Source organism: Neovison vison, chromosome 5 (assembly GCF_020171115.1).
Source record: "Neovison vison isolate M4711 chromosome 5, ASM_NN_V1, whole genome shotgun sequence".
NCBI lineage: Eukaryota > Metazoa > Chordata > Mammalia > Carnivora > Mustelidae > Neogale > Neogale vison.
In genome coordinates this window covers 100,455,271-100,482,592 of record NC_058095.1, presented here as the reverse complement: position 1 = coordinate 100,482,592, position 27,322 = coordinate 100,455,271, and the positions used below count along the sequence as shown (strand labels likewise).

At 39.0% G+C, this 27,322-nt stretch overlaps 2 protein-coding genes across 2 annotated transcripts in view; one reads left to right on the top strand and one right to left on the bottom strand.

Annotated features, from left to right (window-relative positions):
• Positions 1–9,448, top strand: part of SMAD9 (SMAD family member 9) — a 64,651-nt gene extending 55,203 nt beyond the window's left edge. The window contains 2 exon segments of the mRNA XM_044249604.1: positions 822–1,078; positions 5,882–9,448. Of these exon segments, the coding sequence (XP_044105539.1) occupies positions 822–1,078; positions 5,882–6,025 (401 nt within the window). The 3' untranslated portion in view covers positions 6,026–9,448.
• An 8,393-nt stretch (positions 9,449–17,841) lies between these two features.
• Positions 17,842–27,058, bottom strand: LOC122907026 (regulatory factor X associated protein; the record flags this gene model as incomplete). Its single annotated transcript, XM_044249603.1, has 3 exons — positions 17,842–19,323; positions 21,417–21,524; positions 26,420–27,058. Coding segments are annotated over 3 exons (858 nt in total), but the record flags the coding sequence as incomplete, so codon positions are not given.
• Positions 27,059–27,322: the final 264 nt, after the last annotated feature.

Here is a 27,322-nt window from a genome sequence, read left to right as displayed (position 1 = left end):
TGGAGCATCTTTGTTTTATCTAATGCCAGTCTCTTGCTATAAATATATGTTAAGTCTTAAACCCAGAGACCTGGAGTGAGAGAGTCAACTCAGATTTAATCTGGAATGAAAATTATTTTGGGCAGCACCAATCTCAGGATGGTGTTTTGCTTTTTAAGTCCAAAAATGTGATGTAAAGTAAAATAAGCAACATTTTGACCGGGAGTCTTTATATCTGAAAAAGTGACAAGAATTTCATTCTTAAGTAAAATGCAGGCATTATTTCTATAATGGTAAGTGACAAGCTCTAAAATGAAATAAATCTCTTTGAGGTATTTATTAAGACAAATGGATTCACAATTGTTAAAATGTAAACTTAAAAAAAAGTAAACTTCATTTGTTCTTTCCTCTGAAGAGGGTTTAGTGTATGCATTAAAGGGGAAAGTGACATTTCCTTGATATATCTGTGCCCAGTTTCTATTTTTTTATTGATACATGGACCTGAAGGATGTTTTCTGCATTGTGTATTTATTTTGCTTCTAATATTATGAGAGTGAGTAAGCGTGAGATCGAGAGTGACAGAAGGAGCAGTGCACGACAGCCTCTGCACTCCTTGTAAACATGGGGTGCAATCCGCTCTTAAGTGGACTCATGGAAGAAAACCCCACAGTATAATTAGAACAAGTGGGCATTTTGATCACTCTTTTACTCTGGCTGGTGGTATTAAAATTAATTTCACGAGAGATAGTCACATACCACGAGGTTGCAGTGAGAAGGGAATGGTGTTAATCCGAAGCTAAACACTATGCTGGTGCTTGAGGGACGCTGTTTTTACCTCGTAGGTGTGCATTTATACTACGTCGGGGGCGAGGTGTACGCCGAGTGTGTGAGCGACAGCAGCATCTTCGTACAGAGCCGGAACTGCAACTATCAGCACGGCTTCCACCCAGCCACCGTGTGCAAGATCCCCAGCGGCTGCAGCCTCAAGATCTTCAACAACCAGCTCTTCGCTCAGCTGCTGGCGCAGTCGGTTCACCACGGATTCGAAGTCGTCTACGAGTTAACCAAGATGTGCACTATCCGCATGAGCTTTGTTAAGGTAAGGATGCTTGCTTTCAGATAGTAAGATAGAAGAGGACAAACAAAACAAACCAAAAAGCATCCCTTGGGTGTGTGGCGTCTCTACCGCCCATTCGACTAGGAAACAGGGTTGTTGTTGTTGTTGCTTTGGGGGGTTTCTTTTGGAACTCTGATCAGGTATTTTTAGGAAGAGCTCCTCCAGGAGTATCCACTCTCGTTCAGCAGTTATAAGAAAATTTTTTTTTTTTCTTTTAAGATTTTATTTATTTATCTGACAGAGACACAGCGAGAGAGGGAACACAAGTAGGGGGAGTAGGAGAGGGAGAAGCAGGCTTCCTGCCAAGCAGGGAGCCCAACACGGGGCTCCAGACTTTAGGTCATGACCTGAGCTGAAGGCAGCCACTTAACCAACTGAGCCTCCCAGCGCCCCTAAGAAAATTCTAAAAGATTTTACTTTTGAAGGAAAAACAAGGTGGTTATCTGATTTTTTTCATGCGGAAGAGAAAGTGACAATGATGATTTTATAGGATTTAATGCCACAAGGTTGTTTTTTTTTTTTCTCATCTCTCAAAATGCTGAGCACTGTTATCTGTCAGTTAATGTTGAATTTATCTGATTTAAATAAAACATTGCTCTTACTCTTAGAAAGCATACAGGTCAACAGAAGAGATCATATTTATAAAAAAGCTACAGAACAGACAGTAGTGGCTCTAATACAAGCTGCTTTACGTAAGTTTATGCCCATAAAGGCATAAACAAATTGGGATAGAAATATTATGTTGGGTTTGATTAATTCTGAGCGAATAGTAGCTGTTCTGTTTATGAATATTTATTGAATTTCTCGAATTAGATCTTACTAACGTTGATGTGAAGGCTTCGGAGAACTGAGGAAGTTAGTGGGAAGGAAGACCCACTGGATTTGCACACTGAAGTCTTTGGCTGTTTCATCTCTTGCAAAGCAGTTGCAAATAATTCTGAAATTTCAAAATCTTAGCTTGTTTATCAGATTCTCTGGGTCTATGTGACAGTTTTCACATTGTCACATATCCACCCAGGAAATCGGTATAGATTGTTCCAGGTTTTTTTCATAGTAAAATTTGTTAATCTTTTAAGATTACCTTGAAAAAGAGTTGTCTTATTTTTCTATACTCTTATTTTTATTGTATTTATAATTTTAGTAATTATTTTAAAAATAACAAGAATATAGTTTCCAATTTTAAAAATGGCTGTTTGAAACCCTTTCTTTCATGATGACAAAGCAAATTTACTGCTAAGCTTTAAAAGCATTTTTATATTGTAAAGCTATTAGCAAATACCTGGAGATCTTTCTAAATGTTCTGATGCTTTGGAACCAGCAGAGGGCATTAAATTGCCATTAATAATCATTTGACTCCTAGTTATTTTCTCCAGGTCCGTGTTTTTAAAGTTAGGATGAAATGCCAGTACATCAGAGGTAATTATTTCACTGTCACGTAAGCTTGCATAGACATCTGATTGTCCTAAGATCAGCTAGATCTATTTCATAAAGCTATACAGTTCACAGAAGACAGTTAATAATGTTGCAGCAGACTATCAGTTTAAAGAAATTTAAAATTTCTCATCATGGGGAAAAAATGGGTAAGTATGTGAGGTGATAGATGTTAACTAAATGTATTGTGGTCATCTTGCAATGTATGTATATCCAGTCATTGCGTGTACACCTAAAACTGACACAGTATATATCAATTACATCTCAACAAAACTGGGGCTGGGGGGGAAGACAGTACAGATAAAAATAATGTAAAATATCTCATTAGTAATTTCATATCGATTATGTGTTGATAGGATAATATTTTAGATTGAATTGAATAAAACACATTATTGAAATTTAAAAAAAGAAATTATAGGACTAAACACTGGTGGCTTCCACTGAGAGGGGATGGACTAGATCATCTATAAGGCATCTTTTAGCTTTGATTTTTACTGATTTTAGGACTCAGTCAGTCAATAAAATATTGTTGAGCACCTACTGTGGGCCACACCAGGCGTCATTCTAGGAATTGAGATATATCAGTGATTACTCAAAATCACTGCCTTCATGGAATCAATATTCCAGAAGGCAGAGACAGGCAGTAAACAACAGCTATAATAAAGAACGTGAATGGAAAGAGAAACAGAGCAGAGTATGAGGAATTGGAGTGCTGGGGTAGGGGTCGGTTGCAAGTTTTATAAAGATAGACGGGGTGGATCTCCGTGGGGACTTAAAGGAGACTGGGGAGTCAAGTCGTAAGGGTATCTGGACGGGAAGCAGTAGACACAGAGGAAAGGCCAACCATACAGCAAGAGCTTACCCTGACATTTGTAGGCGCAAGGAGGCCAGGGTGCCTGGAGCATGAGTCAGGGATCGGGGGTGGGGCTGAGGGTGAGATCCAACGCAAGGATTTCAGCTTTTATTTTAAAAAGATGGAGAGCTTCTGAAGGGATTTGAGCCTAGGATTTCATGATCTGACTTAAATATTTAAGTTTGTTTTGGTTTTTTTTTTGGCAGAGAGATCACAAGTAGGCAGAGCAGGCTCCCTAGAGCCTGATACGGGCCTTGATCTCAGGACCTGAGCCGAAGGCAGAGGCTTAACCCACTGAGCCACCCAGGTGCCCCTGACTTAAACATTTAAAAGATCACTGCAGCTGCTACGTGATTTGCAGGTGTCATGCAGACAAGCATGGAAGTAGAGACCAGCTAAGAGGCTATTGCAGTATTCAGATGAGAGATGATGGTTGTGCCCATTAGGGGGAGCAATCTCATAGAAGGTGTAAGAGGGGGAAGGATTCTGAGTTGTGCAGGTGATTCCATGGGGGAAGGTGAAAGGAGGAGTTAAAGAGATAAAGTTGCCTCCACCCGGGAGGGAGAAGATACAGGTGGATCAGGTGTAGATAGAAGGTAAAGCCTTCAGTTTTAGTGAGAATACCTCTGTGATGTCTGACATGTGTCAAAGCAGAGATGTGAAGGAGACAGAGGTACCAGTCTGGATTTAGGGAGAGAGGGCTGGGCTGGAGATGTCAGTTTAGGAATTGTAAGTGTTTGCACAGTATTTATCCATGAGCCTGGATGGAACTGCCAATGTTTGAGTTAAACAGAAGATCAGGGGCACCTGGGTGGCACAGTGGGTTAAAGCCTCTGCCTTCAGCTCAGGTCCCCTGGGATCGAGCCCGGCATTGGGTTCTCTGCTCAGGAGGGAGTCTGCTTCCTCCTCTCTCTCTGCCTGCCTCTCTGCCTACTTGTGATCTCTGTCAAATAAATAAATAAAATCTTTTGAAAACAACAACAACAACAACAGAGAAGATCAGAGCTTCTAGGACAGAGCCCTAAGGAGAGGAACTGGTACAGCCATTATGGACAATTTGTTTGAGGGTTTTTGCTAGAAAGGAAGTCAAAGATATCGAGCAGTAAGTGGTGGTAGTGGTAGGGCCAGCAGAAGTGTTTTGAAGATGGGAGAAATTTCAGCATGTTCCTATGTAGATGGGAATGATCCAGCATAAAACAAAATCTTGTAGGGAAGAATGGGGAGATTTGCGGGAATGATGTCCTTGGGAAGGCATTTGAGTCTTATGCACACCTGGATGGACTGGCTTATTTGGAAGCGCGGATAATTAATCTGTGCTGAGGGTGAATGTGTTGGCACAGGTGCTGTGGAAACTCTTCTGATTGCTTTACGTCTTGTTAAAATATGATGAAAATTAAGAGGAAGGCAAGCCATAAGTGATGCTGAACTCTTAAGAACAAGAGGGTTCTGAGGGTTGGCAGAGGGGAGGTGGGTAGGGGGATGGGGTAACTGGGTGATGGACATGAAGGAGGGCACTTGATGGAATGAGCACTGGGTGTTGTATGCAACTGATGAATCACTGAATTCTACCGCTGAACCTAATAATACAGTGTATGTTAACTAAATTGAATTTAAATAAAGAATTTTTAAAAAGAAGGTTATCATTCACAAACAGACTGGGGAGTAGGTGTTAGAGCTTTTAGGGAAAAGGAGCAGGAGTGAGCAGACATTTGGGGTGTGGGGAGGAGTGGGAGAGCACAGTGTCTCGGGGACAGTCATTCCATTGCAGGTGGCATCAAGAAGAGCACTTGAGGCTTGTGCTCACGAATGTGAAGTGTTGGTCAGGCAGCATGGTTGTGTTGAAATCCAATTTTTTAAGAACTGAAGATTGTCACTGTTCCCAATAACAGTGATGTGTGATGTCTTTTATTTTTAAAATAACTTGTCACTGATGTATAATGTACAGAGAATAAAGATAGGCAAATTTATTTTTTATTTATTTTTACTGTCTCTTCTGTGAATGGTAATAAATGGGAAATTGCCAAAAGTGAGCCTAAAAGAGAGAGAGGAGAAACAAGCTTTGTAAACCAACCCTGAATAATCAAGAACACCCTCACTTCTGTCTTTACACCTTTGAGATCCAGTCACTGGTCTGTAGTGAGCATCCGTTCTGTGCAAAACATTGTCTTCAGCAGGAAGGGGTCGAACATAAAGTCAGACCCCTTCCCTTGTGGAAGAGAGAATGATTTGCCAGTGTTCCCGGTGTGCCTAGAGACCAGATCACTCTAGGTCCATGTGTTGAGCTGTGAGCCCTGAGGGAATCCTTTGACTTGGACTCCTCTTCTGGTGTCTGGTTGATGCACAAATTGTCCTGTGCTTACAGGAAGGTGGCGGGCACGCTCTCCCAGGGTCTCAGGAGCTGCTCTGGCGCGTGGGCTCTACGCACTGATGTCTATCTCTCACCTCCAGAGGCTGACCGAAAGTCTGCCGCCATCACTCTGGGCTCTGTTCTTGCTTTCCAGGGCTGGGGAGCTGAGTATCATCGCCAGGATGTCACGAGTACCCCCTGCTGGATTGAGATTCATCTTCATGGACCGCTGCAGTGGTTGGACAAAGTTCTGACTCAGATGGGCTCTCCACATAACCCGATTTCTTCAGTGTCTTAACAGCCGGTCATGTCTTAATCCACAGTTCTGTAGAGTAAATGCTATTGCAGGCAGTGGCTTAGATACCATTTCAGATTTGCAACTAACTGAAGTTTCTAAGTACATAATGTAAATACATATAATATATACTCTTCATTTTTTTTTTATCACCAGTTAATTTGCACTAGAATTTCTAGTTAACCTGATGCCCGCACAACGTGATTAGGAAAGCAGGTTTTTCATGCCAATGCTGTAATAAGAAGCAGCTTCTTTTGTGGGAGGAAACAAAGGAAAAGCAACCGTGTCGATAGAATTTGAAAAATGTTGGCAGAAAAAAAGGCAGCGTTAGTCAGCCATGTCATTATAAGGTATGTTGTGTGGCCTATCAGAAAAATATCGAAATTGTATCTTACAAATTGGGGTACGAGCAGCACCAGAGCAAGTGACGCTTTCAGACAAAAGAAAGCAGTCAAACCCATAGCATTTAAACAATCTCACTTTTAGTGCTGTTGTCAAGAAGGGGGACAGAAAAACACCAAGCTTGTAAAATTAGTTTTGTAAGATAATTCACGTAAATTATTTCCCAAGTTGAAATACCTATAGCTGAACTATGGTGCTGATATTAATGGTACATTTGAAACAAATTTAAACTGTGATTGGAAAAGAGACTGTGAAGCTGGGAAGTCATGTTGCCTCATGATCCACCACTATTAAGAAGAAAATAATGAGTCTAATACCTGGGAATATTCATATGAAAATGACATGAAATGAGCTATATTCCCAAATTGCAAAGTAAGACCAGAACTTAGTCCAAGAATCACCCAGGAAGACTCTTGCTTTCCACATTGGAAATCGGGCTCCTGTTTTCCTGGTTATTCCACTCAAGCAGTCTGGCAGACATCTGAGTCTGCCCAGTGAGCTAGAGGACTTTGTGTGTAAATTCGAGGTGGGGAAGAAGCAGTAAAGGAAGAGGGTTGGGCGAAAGCATTGGATGTTTTCTCACACCTTCTCACATTCCCATTAGAAGACTTCATGGCAAGGGCACTCCTTTTGCCTACATGTTGGCACATACTATTTACAGATGACTAAAACGGTGGTGAAGCCTTTGAGAGAATCTGGACACATTGCTGGAGTCACATTTATGGGTTACGTAACTTGGTGTCTCGATCTGCTGGTCATGGCTGTTAGCCTCTTACAAAGCTGAAGCCTCATACCTGGAAATAACTTCCCCAGTAGAATAATAATTTCATAACCCCTGTAATTTCTGGGGAACAGTGGTACTGAAGAAAGGAACATTTAAAAAATAGATATATATGGTATTAAAAACCTGTTCTTATTTACTCTCAGATGATAAAGAGAGGAGAGGAAAATTCCCCACATTTCTAGGTACTTTCATATAAAATATATATATATGTATATATATACACATATATAATGTATATATATATAATTCCCACCCACTAAACACTGCATTGCTTCAAAAAATATTTCACACCCTCTTAAAAAATGTATAATTTAAGAAGGTAATTATGCTTGTAACAGACGGTACTTCAGTAATCCAAGAGGTTTCTTCATTTATGCATTCTGTCAACTCTTTTTAGCTTTAGCGCACACAATAGTTGCTTCTCATTAAATCGTATTCAAGGTAGAAATGATCCTGTGAAAAAGAATATGCGAGTGAGCTGCTACTGTCACCTCTTGTAAGAGTTAGTGTTATCTAATAGAAACTTTCATATACGCAATAGAAAACAGTACATTCTACGTTAAAACTAGGTGGTCCATTTAGTGTTTAGAAAACCCCGTAGTTCCTTGGTTCAACAACTATGTATTGTGCCCCTGTATGGGCCGGGTACAGTGTTGGGTAACTGTGGAATCAGATGCAAACCAGAAGCAGCCCTAGGCTCTGGAGCTAAGAGTCTGTTAGGAAACCTGTGTAGACATCTTCATGTTTCATGACTTTTAAAACACAACAAAACCTATGATCTTTCCTTTGCTCAGAAAGATGTAACTCCTTTCTTAATTATTTCTGTTTTGAAACTTAGTTCCCTTCTCTTCTGAGCAATCAGGTAAGAGATGAAGTCTTCCTTGGAGAAATGCTACTTTTCTTCCGTGCCCCAAAGTTGTTTGTTTTCTCCCCTGACTTCCCTGTTTTCCAGGTTTTTCCCTTTTCCTCTTTTCTTGGAAAAGGCATTAATACAGTGAGTCTTCCTCACATGAGTACAGCTCTGTGAGAGCATAAGGACACATGATTTTTCTCAAGAGGGCGAACATAGCTTTCTTGATCTCTTCACAAATGCTCAAACTCATCCTCTGGTAGCAATAACCTTATACCTTTGCAGAATTAATCATAACTGGTTGCTTATAAATTACATTTAAAAAGTTAAGTAACCTGGATGGCCATGCAGGTTTGGTAAAACCAGGACAAAATATTTCAGGAAGCCTGTGCTCATCCTTTGAAAAACAAATGATTAAAGTGGTACATTTGCATCATCACTGGTCCTGTCTCTCCAAAAATCCATATTCGGATAGGAGTGAAATTCAGAAAAGTTAATCCTTTGGTCACCAAAAGGTAACTAGTCACCTTCTCATCAGCCTTTGAACGTTTTTGGAATTGCCCAAAGTTGTAATGTACCTTTTTTTTTTCAGACTTCCAAGTTTGCTCGTGTTGTAGCATTCGTTCCTTGAGATGGACAGTCCCCCCAAAAATGTGATAGCATTCTTTTAGAGGATAACTAGCAAAGGGGACGTGCTAAGACATTTAAAGGCACCAACCACGCCACACATTTTTAAGGTTGCCATGGACAAGGGTCGTGCAGTAGAGAACAATGTTTTGGCCTGCTCTGGAGACCCAGAACATTTACTGTGTTGTTCCAGCCTGTTTTCTATTCTTTTCCTGTTTAAAAATTGAGATATGAGAAGTTTGTTTTAGTTGGATGATATTTTACTATCTGCCAGTGTTTTGGAACTGTAAAGATGTCATTTTTCAACAGTTACCTTTTTTATTTTTATGTTTTTTTTTAGCATTCAGTATAAATCAGGAAAAGTTGAACAACAAAATAGCACTAGCACTTAGAATCCCTTTTTCATTTTCTTCTAAGGGATTAAATGCAACAACAAAAACATTTTATAAACATCACCTGTAGACTTTAAGCACTTGTTTAATTTTGAATATGTCCTGAGTATTTGGATATATGTATTCAACAACTAAAGCAAACTATAACGTGCATTCCAAATTTGTCTTCCCCTGTTAGGATTTTAGCAGTTGAACCGTATGACAAGACTGGAGGATCCTGACATATGTTTAAATTAATGTAACACGAACTAACAAGAAACTATTTCTGTTTAAGTAGTGCTTTTGTTGATCATATCTAGGCTTCAATTATCCTTCAAATGCACACTCATACTGTTATGTCATTGTTTATAATAAACAATACTGTACCTATCTGTTTCTGGCTCATTTTTTCCATACAAACATCATAGAAAGGTCACTGCATATGGATTTTAGGTGATCTTAAACCATCTTATTTTGAAAATGAGATGCTTTTAAAATCCAATATGCTATGGAGAAATTAAGTAATGATTTTGAATTAAACATCTTTGTGTCCCCAGCATTAAGCATAGACTCTTGGAGATACTTTGTGGTAATTTTAGAGAGGATATCATAGGAGCTTTTTTTCTGGGTAGTGGTAAATATTAAGTGATATTGTGATAAAGGAAAGAACCATTTTATTCTTGTAAACATCTGTTTGTTGTACATACATATTATGTATCAGGAAAGGTGCTAAAGATGACTGATGAGGAAAAAATAAAATAAAATCCAGGAGGAAATTCTCAATTCCCTCCATTTTCTTCTACCCTTAAAATGGAGGGGGGGAAATGTGTCAATATTTCAAGAAAGCTCAGCCTTCTCATTAAACTTGGTCAAAGTTTTCTTTTTTTTTTTTTTATTATTTTAAGAAATGTACCCTTTATTCAAAGAGGTATTTGTGGACTTCAAAACTGTAAATGAATGAAAGGTTGTTGTGGTTCAGATGTAGGCAGGGATTATGAGACCTCCCATTTCAGCTGTGAGTTTTTGGAGAACCATGATTACATCTTGTCTGCTTTTGCATCTTCATGGTGCCGGACCCTGTTCTTGCCTCTAATATTTGGTATTGGCATTTCAAACACTAACTATACAGATTGTTTTTAATATATCATGGCATAGACATACAAGACAATCTTTAAACATTGACTTATCTTTGAGACGGGATATTTTCATCCTAGAAACCTGTGCATATTCTTTTATCAGATGGTTCATATACGTCAGCCAATGTAGATGCAACGACAGATAACAGTTTCTGCCTTTAAAAGGAATTTACAAGTTTATGGAGGAAGATGAATGAGTATGCCAGCCAAGGTCAGGGCACTGTTGGTTGTGGCAGCTTGCTGGGGGAACAAACAGCAACATCTCCATCAGGCCCTGGGTGGGTACCTGGTAAGATTTCTGGGCCAATCCAACTTTCTTCCTCCCTATCATTTGCCTTAGCAAGTAACCCTAGACCCTCCTAAGCCAGGTTGGATGCCTGCTCTCTGTGCTGCTATCGTATTTGTGCTCTTCAGTGGTCAGTTATTAATTCCTGCACCACACCGTTTACTTGTCCAACTGTCTACCAGACTGGGAGCTCTTGAAGGCAAGGACTGTATCTATTCATGTTCATCATTTTCCAGCTATTGTTTAGAAAGGCATTTGGGATTCACATTGTAAAAGCAGAAATGATATTTGTTTCCAGTTCCTCTTTTTAAAAATCAGCAATTATTTCATTTCTCCTCTTTTTAAAAAAATATTTATATTTATTTATTTATTTGTTTGAGAGGCAGAGCACAGGCTAGAGAGAGCGAGCATGAGCAGGGGATACAGGGTAGAGGGAGAACCGGATTTCCCGCTGAGCAGGGAGCCCAACGTTATTGGGCTCCATCTCAGAACCCTGGGATCATGACCTAAGCCAAAGGCAGCTGCTTAACTGACTGAGCCACCAAGGCTCCCCTCATTTCTCTTTGAAATAAAATAATTGCAAGCCTCCAATTGCCTGTCCAGTGACCTTGCTCTATTGGTGGGGTAAGAGAAGAATGCGTATGATTTAGTTTGGAAATAGTTACTCAGTTGCCTGCGGTAGCAAAGAAAGATAGCTTTGACAGTTAAACAGTTATCATTGTTTTTAGTCCAAGCACTTATTTTCAAAATGTGAATTTCAGTAAAGATTAGAAAGAAGCATAAGGAATTCTGATGGGGCAACCAGGAGTTGCAACTGCTCAGCTCCAACTTTGCCCGCGAAAGCAGCTGTAAACAGTAAGCACACAGTGAGTGTGGCCTGGCTCCTGTAAATGTAAAATGTGAATTTCAGTATTTTTCACATGTCCGAAAACATGTTCCTTTTGATTTTTTTTTTAAAGATTTTATTATTTATTTGACAGAGAGAAATCACAAGTAGATGGAGAGGCAGGCAGAGAGAGAGAGGGAAGCAGGCTCCCTGCTGAGCAGAGAGCCCGATGCGGGACTCGATCCCAGGACCCTGAGATCATGACCTGAGCCGAAGGCAGCGGCTTAACCCACTGAGCCACCCAGGCGCCCCACCCTGCGTGTTCCAGTCACAGCCGTGCTTCCGTCTGAATGCAGCCTCATGAGACACCCCAAGCCCAATCACCAGAACCTCTCAGCTGAACTCAGCCAACCCACAGCATGTGAACACGACGACAAAAAGGTGGTTATTTTAAGCCATCATGCTTTGAGGTGGTGTGTTGGATGAATGAAACAGTGGCCCTCACGTTGTTCTTATGTTGGGAATATTGATGAGACCTTGTCTTGATTGAAAAGGAGGTGAGAGTAGCTGATTCTCACCAAGTTTGGACTGAAAGCCTGTCTGAAAGCACCTCCCATGTATTCCGGTGTGGTTGCTACTCTGGTTTTGATGAGTATTCAGACTCAAGGTGATATGCCAGTTCATTAGTTACATAGGAGATCTCTGTTCAAAATACTTGTGTCTGTCTCCTAGACTACGTGGGAAGGCTTGCTATTTTGGTTGCTAGAAATAGCTCAGTTCCTGCTTCCAATTATTAATAGTAGAGGTGAGCTATTCCATTTCACAGCGAGGGTACAGTGTAGACAGAAAAGTAGCACTGGTGTCTGAGGACACTGCTGGTCCTGTGTTGCTGTGTTGGCACAGTCACTGTGGTGATCCCAGCATCTGACCTTCACCTTGCATCTAGTGGAGTTCGGGCCCAAGTGCTTGTTGGTCAGAAAGCACCCAGCCTTCCTCTCCAAAGTGAGCACGTGAGAGTTGCTCCACGTGCCTCAGTTTTAAGTTCTCATACTGGTTTAGAATAGGCAATGCCCATTCTGGCCAGGGGCTATAGTCATTTTCCAACTGCAGACAAAGCCAGAAGTGTTCAAGAAATGAGATACTGGATGGACTTTATGCCCTATTTACAGGCAGCAAACATGTGGGACTAGTGAGTAAAGGACAGTTTCGACTGTTGCTGCATGAATGATAAATAGACACAGGAAACCCAGTAACATTGTTTCGTTGTAAGGAAGAAAAAAGAGTGCTTGGATATGGGAGGAATGTTTGGTTTTTCTCAGGCACATTCCTGGACACAAGGGTCCACTCACTAACACAAAAGGCAAGGTGTTCATGCCATGAAGTCTATTTTATTAAAAAAAAAAATATATATATATATATATATATTTATTTATTTATTTATTTATTTAGAGAGCGTGAGTGCAAGCAGGGGAGGAGCAGAGAGAGAGGGAGAAGGAGAGGGAAGACTCAAGCCAACTCCATGCTGCAGAGCTGGACACCCGGCTCCACCTCACAACCCTGAGATCATGGCCTGAGTGGAAACCAAGAGTAGGTTGCTTAAGCGACTGAGCCACCCAGCACATCCCACCCCCCGCCAAAGTCTCTTCTAGAAAGAAAAGATCAGCTTTGTAAATATAATAGGAGCCTAGAAAAAAGGATCTCTGAGTACTACCCTGCTGAAAGCAAACCTGAGTTTTCATAGTAGCAGACAACTTTTGATGATGCTCTTTGAAAAATACCGATAGTTCTCTAAGACTCAGACTTCTTCACTTTCTGTAGGAAGTAATGCTGTCCCAGTTACAATTCCCTCATAGATGAGTCTGTTCAACATGATGAGGAAATTCAGGTATGTATGTGTATTTTTATATAATTACAATAAGTAGTAATACATTTTTGTGCAAATGCTTAATATTGATATAATACTATTAATATATCCTGTTTGTTATTAGATCTTCAAAGGCAACTGGTATAAAATCTTATTAGTGCTGACTGTGGTTCCAATTTGAGGACAGTAAATGATACAAGGTACAATCATAAGAGAGGAAAACAAAATCTCACTAGTTATAACTTTTTTTTTTTTTAGTTTATTCCTTTTTTACTTTTATTTTCTAATATTCAATAAAGTTAAATTTTAAGGCAATCCCCTTTTCCCAATCATTGCTACCCCTATATCTAAACCAATTTTTTCCCCAATTTATTTATTTTCAGAAAAACAGTATTCATTATTTTTTCACCACACCCAGTGCTCCATGCAAGCTGTGCCCTCTATAATACCCACCACCTGGTACCCCAACCTCCCACCCCCCCGCCATTTCAAACCCCTCAGACTGTTTTTCAGAGTCCATAGTCTCTCATGGTTCACCTCCCCTTCCAATTTACCCAAATTCCCTACTACTCTCTAACGCCCCTTCTGGTTGTTTTACAAATCTTAAGAAAGCCTGCATGTGGGGCGCCTGGGTGGCTCAGTGGGTTGAAGCCTCTGCCTTTGGCTTGGGTCATGATCCTGGGGTCCTGGGATCCAGCCCCGCATCAGGCTCTCTGCTCAGCGGGGAGCCTGCTTCCTCCTCTCTCTCTGCCTGCTTGTGATCTCTGTCAAATAAATAAATAAATAAATAGTCTTTAAAAAAGAAAAGAAAGAAAGAAAAGAAAGCCTGTATGTATTTCTGTATCACTAGGGTAAGGCTATGAAGATGGAAGATTTGTTTCTTTTGCTGCAATATACAATAACAAAAACTATTCGTCTCTAACGCTTTCGAACGTTACAAATGATTATTCGGAGGGCAAGTAATAACTGTTGGGCAGATAGAGGAAAGTAATCGGGCGGATAGAGGAAAGTAATCCGTGTCCTGAGTAGGAGATGAGATCAACTTCTCTAATTATTAAACAGTTCAAATATCTTCACTAAAATAGTTTTAAAAGAAATTTATTAACTTTAAACCCAATAAAATCATTTTAATCAGACCTTTTTCTATAGTGGGGCAGTTCAGCCCATTTTAAAATAAAATTGTTACCTTTTTAAAAAAATAGTTGTCTGAACACAAATGTTATGTGCCATTCAACGGCACCTGTTGTCATGATTATAATATTTATTTTCTTAGCTAAAGAAAATGAGAAGCTGAAGGAGTCACAATGATAAAAAAAGAATACGAAATTTTCCGTGTCAGTTACACAAAAGAAATTAGGACCATTTGGCAATACCTGCACTAATTATGTTTTCTAATTCTAGACAAAGAAACAGCACATTATAAATCAACAATCATTTGAAAGATCCCAAATTGGATTTTTTAAACCAACACTGGAAACCTGAAAGCCACAAAAGAAATGTCATATATGTTGAAATCTACAAAAACTAAAACCTTGTATGGCAAAAATACCACAAAAGAAGTAGATAGGCAAATTTTAGATTTGGGGAAATATGAACAAAAATGACAGAGTTGGGGCACCTGCATGGGTGGCTCAGTTGGTTAAGTTCCTTCCTGCCTTTGGCTCAGGTCATGATCCCAGGGTCCTGGGATCGAGCCTCACCTTAGGCTCCCTGCTCAGAAGGGAGACTGCTTTTCCCTCTGCTCCTCCTCACCTCCCACTCATTCTCTCTCTCTCTCTGATAAATAAAATCTTTTGAAAAAAATACAGGCTTACTTTTTATAATATGCACCAGACTTTTGCACATTGGGTAGAAAAAGGGAGCCTAAATATATGACTAGGCGATTCACAGAAGAGCAAATCTAAATAACAAGCATATATAAAGAGGTACTCAAATTTTCCACTATTCAGAGAAATGCTAATAAATGTAACAATTAGCAGTACATATCTATCAAGGAAGAGTTAAAAAAAAAAAAAAAGAACAGTAATTCTTGTTGGCAAAGATAGGAAAAGAAATTCTCCCTTGCTGCTAGTAGACATTTGCAGTGATGGAGACTTGGGGAGAAAGAAATGTAGTATCTGAAGAAAGCACATATCTATATATTTCCCTCCACCTAGCAATCCCAATTATGAAAATCTATTCCAAGGCCATTGAACTGCCAGTGCACACCAGTACATAAGGATACACTACAGGGAGGAGGCATTGTTCATAGTGACAGAAAACTGGACACCAAATGAATGGCATCAACAGTGGAATGATTGAATGTGATGACACATTCCTATCATGAGATACTCTGCAGCCATCTAAAGGAATGAATCAGAGCCACAGAAGTGATTTGGGAGGATTTCTGAGTACTGGAGCATAAAAAAGTAATATGCTGACGTGTATAATATGCCCACATTTTTATGTAACTGAAAGTTGCTATATGTATATATATGTGTTTTTAAGATTCACGAAACAGTAAAAATAAGGAAGAATACATGCTAGCTTGTTGACATGGGTTATCTAGAAGGTGAGCAGTGCATGGAAGACTGATAGTGGGGAACCAAAAAATTAAACAAAAGGGAGAACCTAAACCAGAAATCCTCAGTACATGCATTAGGATTACATTGATGTATTTATATAAAATTATATGTGTGTGCATACAGAAACTTGAAAAAATTTAGCATATATTTAAGTGCCTACTGTGTTTGAAACTAGGCACTTGGAAGTGTTAGCTCTTAATTTAGCAACAACACTCTACTGTGGGCAGAGCATCATTTCTGGAGACAAGATTTAATTCAAGTCTTGGCTCTACATCCAACAGTTAGACCTGTTGTTACAAGTCATTTCTCTGAGTTTCTTTCCTCATCCAAAAACAGGGACAATACTTGCCATATCTTGAGGTTCAAATGAATTATTACATGAAAGTACTTTCTAAACTAATATAATTAGTGTGTAAGTAATATTTGTCTTTTAACATATTCCAAAACTCAAGGGTTAATGTACAAAGGCTTTATTTATTTATGATAGTACTTCCACGGTCAAATGTGAAGTTCATGCTCAAACTGCGCAGGCCTCACCATGATTACGTACACGGCTCACACGACGTACAACAGTGTACAGTGAGTAACTTGAAAGTCCTGGATTTGAATCCAGCTGGTTGTGCAATCTTGAGCAAGTGACAACCTCTGCAAGCTTGCTTCTGCATCCACACAATAACCGTTGTGCATACACCATGGGATTGTTGGAAGAGTAAGTAACCGGAATTGTTTTAAAAAATTATAAAATGCTAGAAAATTGGTATCATTCTGTCATGCTGTCTTTAGATTATAATCTACTTTCTTCATGCACCTCTGTGAGGGAAGTTTACATTTGGGCCTCAGAATGAATGGCAGGAAACTCCAGGGGGAAACTGCACTATAAGTAAGTGCTAAATATATGGAAATGAAGATTTATTAGTAAAAACATTTCTTCCTATAAACTTCAATAGAAAGCACCTAGCTTGAAAGGATTTGTACAGCTATTTAAAACTATAGTAATCATATCCAGAACTATGAAAGATAATAATAAATTAATAAACTACTAAATTTGGGGGTCATTTATTAGGCAGCAATAACTATATAGCTAGGTCTATCAGTTACCTGCTCTCCAGAATGCTGTGTAACAAAGGACCCCCAAACACTGTGGCTTATAATCATAAACAGCTATTATTGCTCACAAGTCTACAGATCAGTTGGGGGGTTCTGCAAATCTGGGCTAGGTCTGGTTGATTTGGCCTGGGGTCAAATGCATCTGCAGTCGGCTGGCAGGGTGGCTGGGGGCGAGCTAGTGGAGCACAGCCTCACTCACATGTCCGGCTGTTCACCACGACAGCGGAGTAGGGCTCTAAAAGAACAAGTAGAAGGGTTCAAAGTCTTGGAAATCTACTCAAAGCTGGCACATATTATTTCTTCTGCATTCTGTTGGCTAACACAAGTCACAAGGCCAGTCCTTCAGATTTAAGGGATAGAGGAATAAAATCAACTTCTGGATGGGAGAAGTGTCAGTTATATTGCACAGGTCTGGAGTACCTGAAGGGATAAACAAGTGGGGACACACTGCAGTAAATCTACCCCAAATAAGTAAAAACCATACTGTTTCATTAATGAGCTGTCTGTAAGCATATACTGAGATAGATGTTTATTTATACATAAATTCAATCCCTCTTATTTAATTCAGCATTCTGGCCTATTACTTTCCCCTCCTTTCCTATCCCTCTTATTCCACTTGAAAGATAAGCTGATTTATTTTCTTTTCTTTTTTTTTTTTTTAAGTTTTGTGTATTTATTTGATAGAGCAAGCGAGCACAAGCAGGGGAAGGGACAGAGGAAGAAACAGACTCCCCTCTGAGCAGGAAGCACCACGTGGGACTTGATTCCAGGACTCTGAGATCACGACCTGAACCAAAGGCAGATGTTTAACTGACTGAGTCACACAGGTGCCCCTTACTTTTTTTTTTTTTTCCCCACAAAGTTTAACTTAACACTGTAGGGATTCAATAAAGGTTCCAAAACCATGAGTAAGAGAACTAATAGTTAATAACAAGTATAAATGAATTCCTCTGCATCCAGAATGAAAAAACTAAAGAACAGAATAAGTGAATCAGACAACTGAAAGGTCTACAATGGGCTTTAATGAATAATTTTGGTAAAATCTGTGTTTTTGCACAGATATACAGGTACGAAACACCTAAAATATAAAAAGATCCTCTCCTTAAGTACTTCTTAGAATAGCCGCGACTAAGGTTAACTCGATATACATTTCAGGGTTTAAAACCCAAGAAATGAAGACATTTTTGCACAGTTATACCTAAGAGACATAAATTTATTATCTAACATTGGAAATACTCTCTTGACATTTGATTTGTTATTCTTATCGGTAGGTTTGCCTTTTAAGTTTTCCTAGGAGACAACAGAAGAAAAAAAGTATCTACCCAGATTACCCATCATCATTCTTTGAACATTACTTTAGGAATAACACGATATTAAATTAGCTCAATTTTGAAAAACATTAACAAAACGCTGAAGTGTTATTCTTACTTTCAGAATTTCTTTTTGAAAAGGAAATTAATATTAAAAAATTGTTTTTGCCCTGACATTGGTGGAATGAGATACACCTATGCTGTTTACAAATTCAACACACAAGTCTGCTTTAAAAGAGAAAACACTAATAGGTAACATGAAATGAGAAGCCAACTTTAGGAGATGCTTTCATTCCAGTGTACTTAGTTAACCCCCTCCTAGGTTTTACCAGCACATCTCTGAAAAGAAATGCACATCCTAATTTCATAGATAATTAACAATGATCATTTTCCTTATACATTTAAAATATGCTTACCTCTTTGACAGCTCCAGTCTTAACTGTAAAGAAAAAGTTATTTCAAGAACCCAATTTCAGGTGCTCTGACGACATTTTATCATCACAAGTAGTATCAAAACTATCAGTGTTCTCAAGAGGAGGATTACTGACATTGTGGGTGAGATAATTATTAGTTGTGAAAGGCCATTCCAGACACTGTAGAACATTTAGGATTCCTGACCCATTCACTAAATACCAGGAGTTTTTAAGATTATTGTGACAATTAAAAACATATCCATCCATTTCTGACTGCCCCTTGATAAGACCACTGAACTAAATGATCAAAAATTAGTATCTCTTAGCTTTGTGACTTCCACAGAAAGTAAATGCTTCATTACCTTCAGTAACAATGACTGAAGAGGAATACTTTGTTTAAAAAAAAAATCGTAATTTAATGTTATTTTGGAAAGATAAGCTGTTTCTTCAAATTCATGGTAATCTGAAAGGATTAGATGCACAAAGGGCAATACTTATTTATCCCAAAATGCACACATATATTTACAGGAAAATGACTGTTTATGTTTTACTGGCATATCTAATCCCATTTATCTTTAGTATAAAAATATGTCCATCTTCTACAACAAAATTAAAAAAAAAAAACATGTGGATCTTCTTGGTAAATTCCTTCACACTGATGTTCCTGGAAACTGCTGCTGTCTTTGCTCCAAAACTTGCTGATTTAATAGCTGTTGCTGTTTCTGTAAAAACTGCACCACTTCTGGACTTCTTAGTAATGACTTGGAAAAAAAAAGGAAAAAAATATATTTATTAGCATTATTCTTATGGGAGTAGATTGCCTTCATGCTATAAAAATTACTCTGATGTCTCTACACAAGGCACAATATGCTTACAAAACAAAATATGCCCGAACTGAATTCACACTTGCACCTGATGCACTGCATTAAACTGCAAACTTAGAATAATAAAATTCGATGTCATACATCAAAATACTAAAACCTACAGTAATGGGTGAAGCCTAATCTTATTGGTGACTGTGTACACAAAGGTAATGAAATGCTTTATGTTATGCCAGCATATATACTATCTATGAAACATAAGAGCAAACAGCCAAGAAGGGCACTGGTCCAAGGTCACAGTAAGAAAACCAAGCGGCCACGTGTGAAAATGGCAATTAGATGCCAGGTTGGAAATCCATGTAAGGATTCAATTTCTCCACTAGCCTATTAAGTCTTTCTGAAGAAATTAAAAAGAACGTGTGTGTGTGTACAGGTATTAATGAAAATAGTATTAGCATATTACAAAAATTTCAGAAAAGGCAGAATATGACTGATCTAATACAGTTTTGTACACCTACCATTTTAAAATCTAGTCATATAACAAATACAGTTAGTGTGCTTTTACTTAAATAAAATACTTCTATAAAGTGATGAGGGAAATAAACTTTGGATCTCCCAAATTAAAAAAAATAAACCGAGCAAGGTGGAAATAATAGCGTTGAATACTGATTTTAAAACTTAACATTAGAACACAGTAAATTTTCTAATTATTTCTTTAAAACTTATTTATTATACTTCAGTAAAAAATTGTAAAGATGTACCAATATCCTATTAAGTAAATGCACAATAATCTACTCCACTATTATCAAACTGTTGAACATTTAGGTTGTTTTAACTACTATTTTACTATTTGTGATAATTACATTTCTGGCAACACCTTCATGCTTAACTTTATCCATATATAGGGTTTATTTCCTGCTGAGACTCCTGATACCATTGCCCAACTGCTTTCTAGGTCTGATACATACATAATACCACCAATAGAATGAGAGTGCCCATTTCATGAAACCCCCAATATCACTGTGATGTCTTCTAAATAGTTTTCATTTGTTGTATTGTTAATTGTGATTTTTACTGATACTTAATACCTTTTCATATCACTTCATGGTAGCATTTCTGCTTTTATTCCTGTTTATACTTTTGCAATGTAGTGAAGCCAACATTTTTTCCTCATCAATTTCTATGAATATTTTGTAAACTAAAAATGTCAACCATCTTAACCACAGTGTCTTATATGTGCTGCAAATATTTTTCCAATATGTTAGTTTGAAATTTGCATTTTTTTTCCTTAAAGATTTGATTTATGACAGAGAGAGAGCAACAGAGGGAACACATGCACAGGGGAGCTGTAGCAGGAGAAGCAGGCTCCCTACTGAGCAGGGAGCCCATTATGAGGCTCTATCCCAGCATCCTGGGATCGTGACCTGAGCAGAAGGCATACGCCCAAAATGACTGAGCCTCCCAGGTGCTGCCTGAAGTTTGCATTTTTATCACCATTTTTGACTACAGCATTCACTACTTCATACTTCTACTTCTTTTAAGCTAGAAAAAGATTTTTAAGATTAAGTCTCAATTGTACTTTTTTTCCTTTATCAGGAATTTAATTTGATGTATAGTGATATGATGAGCTAAATCCTTTTTGTCTTCAAATTATTACCCAATTATTTCCATGTTTATTGAAAAATCTCTGCTTTTTGATTGATTTCTGATGTCTTCTAACAAATTTATAATAGGAACCCCTATTAAATATTGGTCTCATTCTATTTCCATACCACTAATGCATTCTTCCACAAACCACAGAATTCAGTACAGAGTCTGCTTTAAAACCCCATTTTGCTCAGATATTCAAGGTTTAGTCAATGAAGATAAAGGATTAAAGGTTTGTTTTGGGAAAGCTTTATGAGATTCCAGGGTGTACTAGCAAAGGAACAACTCATTCTGATGACCAGTTGAGCAAGTTTTAAAATCTCAAAAATCTAAATAATTCTAACAACTTCTGATAATAAATTTGGAAGTACTTTACAGATACTTACCAGTCTTTTTTGATTTAACACTTGTTCTAAAAGAGTAGGTCTTGCAGGACGATCCCCAAAGGTTCCTGTTCTTTGTTTAACAATGGAGAGTATGTTATCTGTACTTTCCTGGGATAAAAAATAAAAATGCAAACAGGTTAACAGTTCACATAATATAATAATCCATGATTGTACACTTTTAATGATGTAATGAATGAGTCCTCAGCTTCTCTTCCTTCTTGCCCAGTTCCTATAAAACTTTGGGAAAAGCCCTCATTAAGTCACAGATAAGACGTTGGCAGTTAATTTTATAGAACACTCTTCACTCCCACCCCTCTACAATTTCTTTAACCTCAGATCTCCAGTCTCTTGAAGGTCTCAAAATCAAAAATGGGGTAGAGGTGGGAGGAGCAAAGAGTTACCTGTGAGCTGTTTTCAGTATTACAAAAAATGCCAATTGGAAATTGAACATTCTCTTCAGATAAAGCTATCCAGGCCAAAACAGTCTGCCTCCTTTGGATAGAATATATACTCAAAGGCAATCTACCTATTGCTAGAAACACTGATAGTTTTCTATCCAGTTAACAACAACAATTAAATGGGGGGAGGCAGTAAAATATTAAAGAAGCAACTGATGGACAAGGCTTTCAAAATTTGTAAGTCACTAGGAGAAAAATGACAAACTGGCTTTGAAAAAACTGGAAAGCACTGGTATAAATAATCTCCTGCCACTGGTATAGACAAAATAGCTAGATCCTAAAATGAAAACAATACTTTGAGATATCCTTACCCAAACAAACTCAGCAGCCCTACCTACCAAATATGTATCCCTAGTTCCTTGACAGTATCTTAAAAACTCACAATGTTCCTGGCATAACTAAATACTGGAGTTAACTGAGATATATTCTGACTCTTATAAAACCACGATACAATACTGATCACATCCCAAAATGATGACTAAGCAAATATAAAATTATAAATGTTTTACATAAACCCATGCTATATGTAAATTGACTCTTCTCTCTTTGCTCTTCAGGTGGTTACTGAAGCTGTTTCCTTCTCTTGACCTCTCTCTACTGGCCTCTGAGTTCTGTTAGAATAGCCACTATCTATCTTTCATTATGGGAAGTGTATCAACCCGATGTGACAAAAATGTTCAATCCCTAAACATTTTAGGCCGCAAAATGTAAAAAAAACAAAAACAAAAACAAAACTATAAAAAGAGCTTTCTCACACCCAAAAGAACCAAAAATAATTTCTTCTTCTCTTTCCACAGGATTAACTATGTGTGGCACTATTTCATTTTTATATGCACAAGAAGTGGAATCATGAAACTGACTTGATAGCAGAGTACCCTATATTATCACAACTCCAAACAAAGTACTACACAGATTCACAATGTGAATGTTACAAAATCACAAAAACTCGTAGTAGAAATAACCTTGAGTCAGCTAGTCCAAACTTCTACAATGTTGAGGTTTCCTTTTTAAAAATTTTCAACACCTTTTCCCTTTTCAAAAATTTTTAACACCTTTTGTCCTAAGGAGTTTACCAACTTTTGAGGCATCCCGTTTAGTTTTAAATAAGTCCAACATTTAGGTAAACTTTTATTTCGACTGAGCTGAAATACATATCTCTTGTGATTTTTACTTAAATGTCCTACTTACATAGAGCTACCCAAAATAAACCTACTGCTTCTTCCAAATGATACCCTTTTAAGGATATTTATAGGTAATGATCACTCCCATAGTCTATTCTTTTATCCCTAGTTCCTTTATGTTTCTTTCCTATAGCATAATTTTTAGATGCATGACTAAATGTCATATACATTTGTTCCTTATTTAACTTGATTTATGTAAATGATTTTAAATACCTTAATTTCTAATCTTGCTTTTAAATTACTACAAAAGACCCCCTATTACCACTCATCAGTCCTACTATAATGATCTCCTAAATAATCTCTAAATCTCTAGGCCTCAACTTTAATCCATCCCATTAGAGTCCCCATTACTTCCTAATTAGAAACTTCATTTGAAGACCCCAAACCCAAACCCCATAGTCTGACATTCAATACCATACAAAAACTGGCTTCAAATTCTCTTTCCAAATTTATTTTCCAGATAAATATTCTTTCGTTAGAATGGTCCCCTTGCTTCTTCCCAAAAGTGTTTTCTGTATTCACACTTCCCTTCCTTTACTAAGATGTGTTTCTCTTTATTTTATCTACCAAAATTTGAGGGAAGCAATATAGAGTGGGGATAGAATGAAGGCTCTAGAATCAGACTGCTTGGGTTTGAGTACTCGTTGGCTGTATGACCTAGGCTAAGTTACTTACTCTCTCTGTGCCTTAGTTTCCATGCGTGTAAAATATAGCATCTGTGTAGCACTGCTGAAGGGTGTGAGACTCCATGACTGGCACATAAGAAACTTAGCTGATTAAGCTTAAACTATTAGCCACACTTTCTGGTGTCTACTGAGTTATATTTTCTCTGCAAAACCTTTCCATAGTATCTCAGCCGGTAAGGATCTATCCTCCTCTCCGCTAGTAAAGTAAAACTCTATAGTTCGCTCTTATTATATCCTGATGGGAACTGTTGGTTATTTTCTTTACACTTGGTTGGACAAAGATAAAGAGTTACAGATCTTGATATCTCCTCAGAACTGGTAAAGTGTCCCCATTACATAAGACAATGGTATAGCTGGGTATTAATTTTTGCTTATAGCAGTTATTTCTCTTCATGTAAATTATTTTAGAATAGGAAAATTATGAATGTTCTTTTTGTGGGATGTAGAGGGGGAGACTTAATTCAGTATCTATTTGCCTTTTATACATTTTCCTTAAACAGTAGATGTAAAAGCTAGACAGTTAAAAGAAGGTAGCTATAGATAAAATAATTCTTTCTTGAAAAAAACTATATCATTTTCTCTCTCTGTATTCTGAAGTGAATTTGGAATGTATAGAGGGCAAACATGACTCTTACCAACTTTCATTTTGTAATAAGTGAAATGTTTATTTCCATAATTACTTATAATCCAAGATTTGGTAAAATATATTTTATAAGGATGTGGATACAGATTTTAAGCCACAGGGGTCCTTAACTTTGTAATGTGTTTGCAAAATTAAATACCTACCTGTGTGTATTTTTCTAGGAAAAGAGTTCATTAGGTTTCATCAGATTCTCAAATAAGTCCTTTAACGCTAAACAGATTAAGATTCAATGGGATAAAAGGGAAAGAGAAGTCACTCAGACCCTAATCAGTAGGTGATGCTGAGTACTATAGATTACTATAATAATACTAATCTATAGTAATTACTATAGGTACTATAGTCATGCTGAATACTATAGATTTTTTTTTAAAGATTTTATTTATTTATTTGACAGAGATTACAAGTAGGCAGAGAGGCAGGCAGAGAGAGGAGGAAGCAGGCTCCCTGCTGAGCAGAGAGCCCGATGCAGGACTCGATCCCAGGACCCTGAGATCATGACCTGAGCCGAAGGCAGCAGCTTAACCCACTGAGCCACCCAGGCGCCCTGAATACTATAGATTTTAAAAATATTTAGGACTTCATATTTGTAAGCAATTCCAAAGTCTAAAATTTTAGCAATGAGGCAGTTGTTCAAGTCCAGCAAAAACTAAGAAAAATTTTTAAAGAGTTTTAGAATATATCCTAGGATAGCTTTCAGTTTAAAAAATTTTCTGGATCATTTTTAACAAAATTCAACTTTTCAATGAAAATGTACAGAGGGATTATAGCTTTTATTAGAAGGAGTAAAGCACACAGGATGAAATATCCGCTTATCTATAACAACTTCAAAGGATAGCATTAATAATGACCATAATAATGGCTAAGATTTACTGACTTACTATCTGCTAGACACTGTGTGAACACTCAATATGGAATATCTCACATATTCACTGGAGCATTATGAACCAGGTACCATTTTAATACCCATTTTACAGAGGAAGAAGCTGGGCTTAAAAAAGTTTAATAACCTGTTCAAGGCCACACACAGCAAATGATGGAATGGAGATTTGTGGCCAGAAGTCAACACCAAAGCACTGGCTTTAACCTTCAACGCAGTTCAAAGCAAAAACTCCAAAAATCTTCCTGAGAATTACACCCCTTTAAGATTCCATTTTTTTTTAAAGATTTTATTTATTTATTTGACAGAGAGAGATCACAAGTAGGCAGAGAGGCAGGCAGAGAGAGAGGAGGAAGCAGGCTCCCTGCTGAGCAGAGAGCCGGATGTGGGACTCGATCCCAGGACCCTGAGATCATGACCTGAGCCGAAGGCAGCGGCTTAACCCACTGAGCCACCCAGGCGCCCTCCATTTTTTTTTCTACGAGCACTAAGAAAAGGGCTAATGAGAACAGGGTACTAAGAACAGGGATACTGAGAATAAGGTATTAAGTACAGTGTACTAAGCATGGGAGTACTGAGAATAAGACTATTAAGTATAAGGCTACTGAGAATAGAATTACTGAGAACAGAGTACAAAGAATAAGATTAACAGAGAACAGGACACTAAGGTCAGAGTACTACTAAGCACAGGGGTACTAGGAGCAGCTCACTAAGAATAGGCATACTGATAAAAGTAAGCTGTGAATAGGGAAGGTAATAAAACCAGGAAGAGATCACCTTCTCCAAAGTACAATCTCATCTAGGTTCCTAAGTCTCTTGGCCTGCTTCTTTAGCAATGAACCAGACCAATCACCTACTATCTGTCCTTCCAGTCCATATCCCAGATCTTTGAAATGACAGATCTGCTGATGTATCACATAATTTCCATTGACATTTATTCATCTATCAGAAGGATGCAACAGAACTGTTAAGGCTTTGCACATGTGCGTATAAACTTTAACTTAGGACAAGCACTCACTAACTCTCAACCACAAGTCCAGACCCAGCAACCTGGCCCATCTGGGAGCCGGTGGGTAATGCTGGAAATGCGCTTCGCGTAAGAGTTGAGTTTTTTCTAACCACCTCCCACTGCCCAAGACCCCATGTAAGGTCTGATACCTCCAGTCTGACGTTTCCCGTGCTGCCAGGCTGGGCGGACCCACTGCAGTTAAGGGCCTGGTCACTTTTCTTCTTTTTGTATTTGTCCTTATACATCTTGTTGCGGTGTTTCTTGCACATCCAAGGCTTCCGCTGCTTGGCCACCTGGCTCGTGGTCTCGCTGCAGCCCTCGAAGGTGCAGGTCTTGCTCATGCTGCCCCCACCGCTGCTCCGTCTCCGGGCTCCCCCGCTGCCACCCTCGCCGCCAGAGTGGGTCTCCTCATCCTCCAGATCCTCCAAACTAGCGGTGCTTTCGCCTCCTCCTGGGGCGTCGGAAGTGTCCAGCAGGTCGGCTTCGTCCTCCCCGGCCTCCTCCTCGCCAGTCCCCGCCACTTCGCACAGGTACCTAATGGACTTGCCTGCACCGGCGCCGTCCCCCAGGGCCGGAGCTTGCCTCAGGACGCCCTCGGCCGCAGAGTCGTCCTGCCCTCCGCAGGGGTGCATCACCAGCAGAGTAAACTGCGAGGCCGGGGCCGGGGCGGGGGCCGGAGCCAGGGCCTGGCCCAGAGCAGGGGCCGGGGCCCCGGGGCGGAGCGCGCCGCTGGCAGCGCCCGGCCCCGCACCCTCGACAACACCCTGCACCTCCGTGCTGCTGACACCTTATGGGGGTCCACGACCCCAGCCCTTCAGCACCTGTAGGGCCCAACGGCACTTCGCAAACCAAAGACCCAGGACCCGCGAGAGGAGGAAAAAAAAAAAAAAAAAAAAAAATCTCCGGCTCCGCTAAAGCAGCCCGACTGCGCCTGCGCGTGAGCGTTTCCACGCCGGGTGCCTTTCAGGGAACTTGGCGTTTCTGAGGGGCGGGGCTGAGCCGGCAGCGAAGGAACTGCTGCGCAAGTGCGGCTCTGGCGCTGGCGGGAGACG